Here is a 10,571-nt window from a genome sequence, read left to right on the forward strand (position 1 = left end):
CCAGCCCTTTGGGTGGCTTCTGAGAGTCTTCGGTCCATTCCATAACTCAACTAAGGAGACTCTAGGCTTTGCCGACCCACATGTTCCAGCGCAACCTGGTTGTAGAGCTGGCTGGTTGTTTGCTGGTGCTTAACCCGCCAACCCTCCACCCACCCACTTCCCAATCTCCCAGACGAGTTTGTTGGCAGGAGCAGAATGAAAAAGCAGTCATTTCTCTTCTCCCCCCCACCCCCCGCGCGCCCTGCATAATAGTCTCAAGAAATGCTATAAAGTCCTGGTTAATGTCCGAGACACATTGTTAAGTGTTTAAAATGTTACCGCTACACACAATGCACGCCAAAGTAGTTTAGTTTGCTCTAGAATTGACCATTATCTTTTATAGTTAAAAATCAAGTGCACATTATTAGTTTTACTTCACTGGCTTTGACGATGCTTTTGGCCTTGTTAGCGATTAAAGAAAAAGGCGCCGAGAGCCGAGTTCACGAGCTCCTCCTCGCGCGGTCCAAAAGCTTCCCCGAGTCAAATGCTAGCCTTCTCTTTACCATTGACCTCCCCGGGCTTTGGATCCGGCCCTGGGTGCCTTGACCATCAAAGCCCAGACGCTTTGGGTCCCACAAATGCAACCATAAAAGGGGGCCCTGGATACGAGGGGCCGCTTCCTTATTGCCTTATACTTTGAGTGAAAAGGAACCAACAGTACCCTTGATTGCAGAGGGTGTGTGTGTGTGTGTGTGTGTGTGTGTGTGTGTGTGTGTGTCCAGTTGCAAGCGGTTCTAACCTGAAAGAGAAGAGGTTTCAAACCATTTTCCTAGCCCCGCTCCTCTGGTTTCGACCGCCGGTTTCCCCTTCGAGTCTTCTCTTGAATCTTAAGAGCAGAAACCGAATCTTGCTGGGATGGATCCGACCAAAGGTCCAATTGACCTCCAAAGTGGCCCACGGGATGCCCCTGGACCTCTTTGAAACGGGAAATGGTCAGTCGCCCGTGCACTTATGAGGTGCGAATTCCCGTATCTCCAGGTTTTTCGCCTTCGCTAGACTCACGAATCGGCTCGACCTTCACTGTAGCACTTATTTAAAGAGAGGAATGGCGGAAGGGAATTCTTTCCATTGGGATCTATAGATTCGCAATCTTTTTATTTAAACTGGGGGGTGATTATTATTTTTAAACAGACTTGTAGTATCTTTCCTTTATTCGCCAACGGACCTTTCCCCAGGTAGACGGTTGTTGTTGTTGTTGCATAAGTACTGTAGCAAGATTTCTCAAGGCATGCGCTTCATTTCTTTTGGATCTGGCAGATGAGGGGTGAAGGCGGGGATCAACACACCGCACAGAGGGACGAGATTCCCCCTCCCCGAAGTTTTGATCTACCTGATTTTAGCCCCACCAAGTCCTGGGAAAGGCGAAGGTGGGCCGTGCGCGCGGGTCCCATTTCATTGCTCGGAGATCTGCTGTTACAACTCTAAGCCCATTGATAATACGTTTCCAATGTGCTAGCCCATAAAAGTGCTCCTTATATGGCATTAATTTTGCTGGAAGTCATATTGCCCTCCTAGGAATCTGATAAGAACTTGTTCCTCACACATTAACACAGTGTAAGTTAAGTCGAGTTGGGGAAACACGGACAATATTACTCCAGGGTGTGGGGAAGGCTTGTCCCTGCCTCTAGTTGTTCTGCCTCCATGCTTAACTTGTGCTGGAAGCCAGCAGAAGTGAAAAACCCAGGGTGCAATTCTTGGCTGGTGGGAGAGGAGATGATAGGTGAGGGTGATGGGTATGGCAGTGGTGGAAGTGGCTTAAGAAGGACGTCTTGCCTTTCCATAAAGATTTTACGGGCCCGGCAAAGTTGCAACTATCTCTGCCAGGCTTCCCATCCGACAAGCCAGAAACCTCAGGAGGCCCCCTCCGCGTTAACTTGCCTAGGAGAAAACTCGCGTTCTGTGTCCTGCTGCCTTCTGAATCTTTTAGAAGCTAAGCGGAGGGGGATCCCAGAAGGAAGGGAGGGAATTTCCCCACTTTTGTAGGCAAAACCCGGGCGTTATTAGGCATGCGAGGCTTGGCAGATCAATCCTACCCTACCCAGCCCCCCCGTGGAAAGGGGGAAATGTGCGGAGTGGCATATGAGCATTTTGCAGGACTCGCCCTGCATTGCATGAAAGCCAAGGGTAAGCCGTGCCAGAGAGAAAGGGTATATCTGAAAGCTACCCTCTCTGCTGCACTCACTACACCGAAGGCTTGGTCAGGAAAATAAGGCAGCGCCTTTGCCTCCCGATTCCCTTGGCATTCTTAGCGCTTTTGAGGGCTTTATGGACGAGGGAGTGGGTGCCAAAACGGAACAGAGCAGAAGATTTACAGCACAATATTGAATTGTTCAAAAGAATATTCCTACTCGCTTGGGAGCACAGACAGGCGATCATTTAAATCCTACCAGCTGGGGCGGTTTGGAAGAAGAGATACTTAACGCAGGGATTTGTAACCTTAAAAAAAAAAAAGTTAAACAAATATTTGTTTTATTTTCTTAAAAAATAATAATTCTAAAAGACTCCATGGACAATAAGAGATGTTATTTCTCTCAAGTTTTTATTATTTCCAAACAACGCGTGCCAAGAACATGAGAGACAGAGAGGCAGAGAGAGAAGTGGAGCCATTCTTTCGCTCCCCCCCCCAATTAAAAAATCTATCTATCTGCCCCCGACGGGCTCACTCTCTTGTCTGCTAGTTGTCTACCACAATTACGAACTGGCTACACAGTTTTGTCTGACAGTCCTTTTTAGCCTTTTATGGGTTGAGAATGAGGATATTTTGAGATAATTTGCTTGTGGCGCACTTTTGAATCTATAGTGGGTGTGCGATTATTATTATACTCCCCCTTGGGGGGAAAAGAAACAATTCCGAACACTAACCATTAGAATTTAATGTTAATCTGAGGATATCTCGCATCCACGTTCTGTGAGACCTTTTGCTATCCTCGTCCCTACAAGACACACCAGATATTTCTGCTTCGCATGTTAGTTTAAGACCAGATACGGAAGACTTCGATGCAATGCTTGCTTACTGGGTCAACAAAGATGGGCTCATATTGTTACTGTTGCTTCTGCGGCGCTAGACAGGAATATTTCACAGTGGCGCTCCTCAGCCTCTCTGCCAGGCGGGGGTTCACTTCTGAGCCGGTATTTCTATATGTACACTTAGCTGAAAGTAAACCCACCCATCCCACACTGAACACAGTGGGACTTGCTTCCGCGTAAAACACGTATAGGCCAATATTCAAAGATGGGAGCCAGGCTTGAGAATTTTCTTCATTAGTGTCGTTGTCATCTTGGGGAGACATTGGGTGACTTTATGATGTCCGTAAACCTTCAGTGCTAGTGAGGAGGTCAGATTGGTTTAGAACTTCCAGTGGCCCGTGATGCCATAATCACCGCCACTAAAAATAGGTAAGCAAAAGCATGTCCCAGGGCTTGACAATAAATACCGAGGTTTTAATAATTTCATCACAGCCATGGGCTGTATGAGATGGGATTGGGAGAGCAAAAGGGGGAGGGGGGAATGTTGGTGGCGAGGTGGCAGAAAGAGAGAGAGGAGTTGGGATGTTGAAAGGTTCACTTACAGCTCGCTTTACGACCTGAACGCTTAATATGCTCCTTTGCAATTTTATATTAGCGCATATACTTAAAGAGGAAGCCTGGCTAAATTATGGGTTGCATTAAAATCGGGGCAAATTGTTTTCTATTGTTTGTCTCCCCTTTCTCCTCCGTGTGCGCGAGAGCCCGCGCGCGCCTTTCCCCCTCCTTTGCTCACACGCAGGCAAAAGACAGCCTATATGTGGCAACATCAATTGTACCCCGGGCACCTAGGCAAGGGCAGCTATGTGGCACCATCGATTACACACACACACATACACACACACATATATAAAATTCAGCAGTGGACCTGAGAGCAGCTCATTGCCTACGAAACCAAACGGGGAGGGGTTGCTGGCGAGGGCTGGGATTCCATTGGCTGCACGCACTCGCCGTGGCGCGGGGGTATCTCTAATCATATCCAGCATGTTTTGCACAAGAAATGTCAGCCAGAAAGGGCTATCTGCTCTCTTCGCCAAATTATTCCACCACGGCCATGGCATGCTCGGAGAGCCCCGCTGCAAACTCTTTTTTGGTGGACTCCTTGATCAGCTCAGCCTCAAGCAGAGGGGAAGGCGGAGGAGGCGGAGGCGGGGGCGGCGGAGGAGTTGGAGGAGGAGGAGGCGGAGGAGGCGGCGGCTACTATCCCAACAACAGCGGTGTCTACCTGCCACAGGCGTCCGATCTGTCCTATGGGCTGCAAAGCTACGGGCTTTTCCCGGTCCTGAGCAAACGCAATGAAGGCCCTTCTCCAAGCGTGGCGCCGGCTTCTCACGCCTACATGTCAGGGATGGAAGTCTGGTTAGATCCCCCCAGGTCCTGCCGCCTGGAAGAGCACGAGAGCCCGCAGGCGACCTCCTGCTCCTTCGCTCCCAACATCAAAGAGGAGAGCTCCTACTGCCTCTATGACGCCGAGAAGGGCACCAAAGAGGCGGCGGCCACCGACTTGTCTGTTTTCCCAAGGCTGAGCTCGGAGGTCTGCTCCATGAACAACGTGACAGCCGCCGGGGTGCCCGTCCCAGGCTACTTCCGCTTGTCTCAAGCCTACGGCACCAGCAAGAGCAGCGGCAGCAGCAATGGCAGCAGCTACAGCAACAACAGCAACCACCACCATCAACATCATCACCAACAGCAGCAGCAGCAGCACCATCCGGGGCAGATGGTGGTTCCTTCCCAGTTCGCCCCGCAACCTCAAGTGCGCTTTGAAACTCCGCCAGCGTTGACTCCTGCAGTCCCACCGCCGGATCCGGGGAGGAAAGACAGCGAGGATTCATCCCCGCCCAGCACCTTGGCTTGCGTGGCCCAAAGGGGTGAGGAAGAAGGGCAAGCTTCCTCCTCGGCCCCCGAAGAACTCTCCCCGGCTCCTTCAGAGAACAGCAAGCCCTCTCCAGAGAAGGAAACGCTAGGTAAGCAATAAAATAAAATAAATAAATGCACTACTCTCTACCCGCCTAGCTCCCCCGCCCCCGCGCCCGGCGCCCGGCCCCGTTGCCACAAAAACCAGGAGGGGTGGGATGCGATAAGGGGGTGAGAATCTCCCAGAATACTGGAAGCCCCCTTCGCTGGCCAAAATGGCCATTCATAGAGCGGCTTAGCTGAGCTGCCATTCATAATTGGACGCTGGGATGCTGTGAAGATAAATAAATAAATAAATATTGATATATCCACCCCTTCGAGTTTATGAGCCATGCAAAAAGAAAAGAAAAGCTGAGTATGGGTAAAATCCTAAAGGCAAAGGGCTTGAAAAGAGACAAAATAGGAAGAAAAGGAAAAAGAGATAAATACAGCTCTGTATTTCCTCGCCTCAAGTGATGCTGAGGTGGCTGCAGAGATAACATAGATGTTTGTAAAGCGTCCAAAGTAAGCAAGGGGCCAGCGCCAATAAATAAGCCCATTAACAGGCTAAGTTCTAGTTTACGATCCTGGATGCCTTAAAAAAAAAAAAAAGGCAGCTGGGTTAAAATTCTCTTCTACGAAGCACTATCAAATTAGACTGCTGGAGACTGCGCTGCGAGAGGCTCTCCAGAACGCCACAAGGCTGCTGTGTTGAAATATACGCAGGGTCATTGGAATGAATGGGAGCTGTACAAGAACGCCAGAGTTCCTGGTCGGTGCTCAGTCATTCATTTCAACGCGCGGGGATGGCGAGTGGCTTTTGCAGAAGAATTTTCTATTTCATGATGCCATTAAAGAGAATAATAAAATAATAATAAGAAGAAGAAAATAAAACCGGGAACTCCGCAGGGTAAGCTTACAGCTGTTGTTTCTCCCACAATTCTGAAACAGGATGCAATGAAGCATGTTACGTGTGCGCACACATATATGCATATGCATATCGTTATCTAAATGCACACAGAGAGAGTTGGGTTTCCCGCCCCAATCCCACCTCCAGCTACATGTACTTCCAAAAAATAAAGAGAAATGCATATGTGCTTTAAAAAAAACAACGTGCATCATCAGTGTGTGATTGTAGGAACCATCTCAGCGCTAAACTGCCAAGCGGTTTAGATTTAATTTGAATTTGGAAACGCACAGCCCGTTCCTATGCTTGCTTGTTTGCTGCACCACTGAATTGAACGGGCTTGATTCTCAGTAACGCAACATTCCTATACCTGCTTACCGGGGAGTAAGCCGCACTGAACACAGTGGGACTTACTTCTGAGCGAACATGCTCTGGAAAGGTGTGCGGAGTAGTTTAGATGGGATTGCAGCCCTCATTCGCCAGAAATATTAGGCATAACAATTCGAAAACGACCCCACCCCCAATAAAAAAACAGCCACCCAGGGCTCCTTCTTTTTTTAATCGAGCGCTTCGGCAGCGTCGACCACATTTTCAAATAATCTGGATTTAGGGGAGGGAGCAGGGGGCGGTCTCGCAACGAGTGTTTTGAGAACAAACGGCCAGGACTGAAGCAGAGGCAAAACCCTGCAAGACGCCACTGCCAAAGGCATTTGTGCGCATCGGTGTCAACTCCAAAAGCGATCCGGTCTCTCAGACCAGCGAGATGAGGCAAAGTCAGGGAGTGTGTTGCAATGCTCGCTCTCCTTTGGGGCTCCCAATTTAAGAGGGGCCCGAACCCTGAAGGAAGGCCAGAGTGCCCTTCTCAAATTTATATTCGGTACTAAGTAGGGAAGCGTCCCCCAGCCCAGCCCCGCTACGCCGCCCAAGTTTTCCTGGTGTCGTCCTGGTAACCTTCCCTTTTTTTCCTTATTTCCCCCCTTAAAACTAGGCAATTCCAAAGGAGAGAACGCAGCCAGTTGGCTCACCGCAAAAAGTGGCAGGAAGAAGCGATGCCCTTACACCAAGCACCAAACTCTCGAGCTGGAAAAGGAGTTTCTGTTCAACATGTACCTGACTCGTGAGCGTCGCCTAGAGATCAGCCGCACAGTCCACCTAACAGACAGACAAGTCAAAATCTGGTTTCAGAACCGCAGGATGAAACTGAAGAAAATGAACAGGGAGAATCGAATCCGGGAGCTCACAGCCAACTTCAATTTCTCCTGATGAACCCTAGGCACGCATCTTGATGGTCTGAACAGCTAGGACGGTTCCACCCCCCCCCCTCACGGGTCTCCTCCCCACCCCCTAAGCCTCTAGCTACTCGCACCTGTGTGCGTCCGAGCCTTTCAATTACATCCTCAGCCTCTCCATGGCCTCTTGGTAATTGATTTCGTTGGGATGAAGCCATAACTGATGCACACTACCCCATCCATGTCCGCTGCTGCCCTTAGTCAATGCCCGGTCTGTAAAGTCTGACGCTGAGGGGGGGAAATGGTTTTCAGAACCCTAGATGCCTATTGTCCCCCCCCCCTTCTCAACACCCTTCTCCCAAACTCCATTTTCAGAAAATTGAGCCAAATAAGACTGAAGGCAACTTCCCACCCCACTGTAATGGTAGCTGGTGTTTTGGATCTGAGCCGAGGATGGTTTTGAATAATTAAAATCTGGCCACGCCGCTGCTTAATAGGAAGCATGCGTCTAGCCGATCCAGATAAAATCAGGTTATAGAATATGGTGTCAGGAGCCAAGGCTGGCGCACTTATATATTTGTGCCCAATCCCCCGCGTACCCAAAAATCCATATTTAATATTACAACTTTTTAAATTGCCACGAAAATGAGACCTCTTCCCCCTCCTCCTCCCCCTCCCCTCCCCCAAAAAGGAGAGAGGAAAGTCTTTGTTTGCTTTATTGGCTAAAATCTTACACTTTCTGGTTGTAGGTAATGACTTGAGGTAGTTTTTGCTTTGGATACCTTTGGGTTACCGCTAGTTACGCTTGGCAAGCACATGAAAGGAAGGAAGGAAGAAATCTCCCCGCTTTGGAGAGGAGAAACGACTTTGTCCACGGAGAGGTGTGTTATTCTATGTATATTGGACCACCAGATGAATTTTTCCCCTGACTTGACTATGGGGGACAGCAAGGGAGGTGAAAGTTTCCCCCCTGGTTTCCTTGATACTGTGAAGTTACATGCGTTGAAAAGGTCAAGCGTGTAGTGCAAAGAGAAGATTTTTTTTTTTAAAAGAAAAATATCTATGAATACAGAATATGTATAAATGTCTATTAATATTAATATTATTAATATTATTAAATGCCGATACTGTTGCAAGCAAAGCATTCTATAGCGTTATTCTCGATGTTAGCTCTATCTCTCGTCCACCCCTCCTTACCTTAAAACCAATGAATTGTAATGCTGCCCTGCGTGGAAGTAAAGCAAAACAAAAAAACAAAAACACAGGACAAAATGGAGATGCTGTTTATGTTTCTCTTGGAAGAAGAATAAAAGGCATGGAATGAACCACCCTCTTTTTTTTAAAAAAAAATACCTCGTTTGTGACTGTTTATTCTCATGGTCCTACTTTCAGATCTCCAAGAACTTTTACAACAGGAATAGTTTGCCCGAGCCCCCTGCAATTACTTTAGGAATCTATTTAAATATTACCTAGACGGTCGTAATTTGTCTGGGCCATATAGCAATGGTGCTGTAAGGTTTGTCGGCTTTTGTTCAGTTTTATGACTTGCTAGTATATCTGGATTGTTGCTGTCTTGGACGAGTGGTTTTAGTTGACTGAGGGGCTGCACAGGCAGAGGAAGCCAAGGGCTGCTTATTTGCGAAGTTAGAGGACTTGGGCTTCTCTTTATTTATTTATTTATTTTTTAAAAATAACTCGGTGGTTAACTCACGAGGAAGGATCCACTATTATTATTTTTTATTATTTTATTTTAAACCAAACAAAACTACCCCACTAGACGCTCGGAGCTCTTTTCAACTCCAGAGGAAAACCTAGATGCCCCCACATACACAAAAAGGCGATTCTGAAAAGGTGAGCACGTGGGAACGAGGATCTTGAGCCTTGTTCTCCTTGATCGATCAGCTTTTCCGCCATGTTTATTCCTCCCTTCGCTACCTGCCTGCTTGCGGATGCGCTGAAGCGGAGAGTGTTTTGGCATTAAGGTTCTGTATCATTGCACGTTGATCAGCTCCAGAACCCAGACAAAGGCGAATCGGGTGGGGAGGGAAGAGAGAGGGGGAGATTGGAAAGGGGGGGTGGAGGCGGTGGTGATGGGAGCCTGAAAGGGCTGTGTAGCCATTTCTTTTTCCAGACTTTGAACCCGCGCATCTTGATCGTCTTCGATAGCCTATGTATACAAGGATGCTTGCCTCTCGAGGCCTCCCTGGCCCCGCTGCCCCCTTCTCTAAGTTGCATTTTAAAAAGGCATCATACCTAATTCGATCCGTGGCTAAGTTAGAGAACTATGATGGAACGTGGAGAGTAAGATTAAACGGAGTGACTACAGAGTGGGCACAAAGGCGTTTCTAATGATTTGGCGGGTCCAGAAGAAGAGAAAGAACTTCATTTTTTTAAAAACACACAAGAATGTGGAAAGTTTGTAGACGGAGATGGAGACTTTGGTGGAGAGGGCGGAGGGGAGCGGTGGGAAGGGTGAGGTCTTGTTGCTGTTCGGTTTTTTTGGGAGGGAGGGGGCTTTCCCCACCCCACCCGCTCGGAATCTGTTTCTTTTGGGCATTGGTGTCTCTCCATATTTATTCGAAGCGGGATCCTGTTTCCTAAGGAAAGCGGCAGTGGGGAGCCCTCTTAATTAGGAGCCTGAGAACTGGTCGGTGGTTTAGGTAGTTTCATGTTGTTGGGGCTGGATCTCAATCTCTCTCTACAGCACGAAACTGCCTTAATTACTTCAGTTTGAAATCATCAACCGGGTCTAATAAGAATAAGAATAAGCGCCGGAGTCCTTCCGTAGCAATAGCGATACAATACTAATAACACCGCCTTTTACCGAAGAAATCTGGCAAGCTACCTTTCCTCGGCAGGCGTTAAGTCCCAATGCCATTGGTTTGCCTTCTGCGCGCCGAAAAACCCCGCGCCTTTCCGGCCGCCTCAATTAATCCATTTCAGCCAAGTTGGAAGAGGGGGGAAATGTTTCAAGGCGCTATTGGAGGAGACCTTCAAGCTTAGCTAGGATCGGTTGTCTTCGGGTTTTCTCATGCAGGTTTCCTTCAAGGTCAGGTGCACTCTGCCAGTTTAGGAATGTCCAGATTTTATTGTCTAATCCGTATCAATGGATACTTTGATTATTGTTGCTGCTGTTGCTGGTGATATTATTCGCGTTATTCGCAAAAATGTCTGTTGCCCTGGTGTTTTCCTCCCTATGTATTGGGTGTGTTTCAGTTACTCCGCTGTAAAGAGAGAGAATCTGGTAGCAATTTCCATCCCTGCTTACTGGTTCTATCTCATTATATTTTATTGAGCTATATTGTGTTATGAGGTCTCGCCGCCGGCCCTTTTGCGCAAACACACACACACACACACACACACACACACACAGAGAGAGAGAGAGAGAGAGAGAGAGAGAGAGAGAGAGAGAGAGAGAGAGAGAGAGAGAGCCCTTGCTCTCCCTTTACTTACAGTGGTGGCCTTCAGAATCACTCTGT

At 48.2% G+C, this 10,571-nt stretch overlaps 1 protein-coding gene across 1 annotated transcript; it reads left to right on the plus strand.

The window, feature by feature from the left end:
- The first annotated feature begins 3,548 nt into the window (after positions 1-3,548).
- HOXA10 (homeobox A10) lies at positions 3,549-8,427 on the plus strand. Its single transcript, XM_081164794.1, has 2 exons — positions 3,549-5,027; positions 6,852-8,427. The coding sequence occupies exons 1-2, from the start codon at positions 4,064-4,066 to the stop codon at positions 7,124-7,126; spliced, it is 1,239 nt and encodes a 412-aa protein (XP_081020920.1). The 5' UTR covers positions 3,549-4,063; the 3' UTR covers positions 7,127-8,427.
- Positions 8,428-10,571: the final 2,144 nt, after the last annotated feature.

The sequence above is a fragment of the Podarcis bocagei genome (assembly GCF_964188305.1).
Source record: "Podarcis bocagei genome assembly, chromosome: 12".
In the NCBI taxonomy this organism is placed as follows: Eukaryota; Metazoa; Chordata; class Lepidosauria; order Squamata; family Lacertidae; genus Podarcis; species Podarcis bocagei.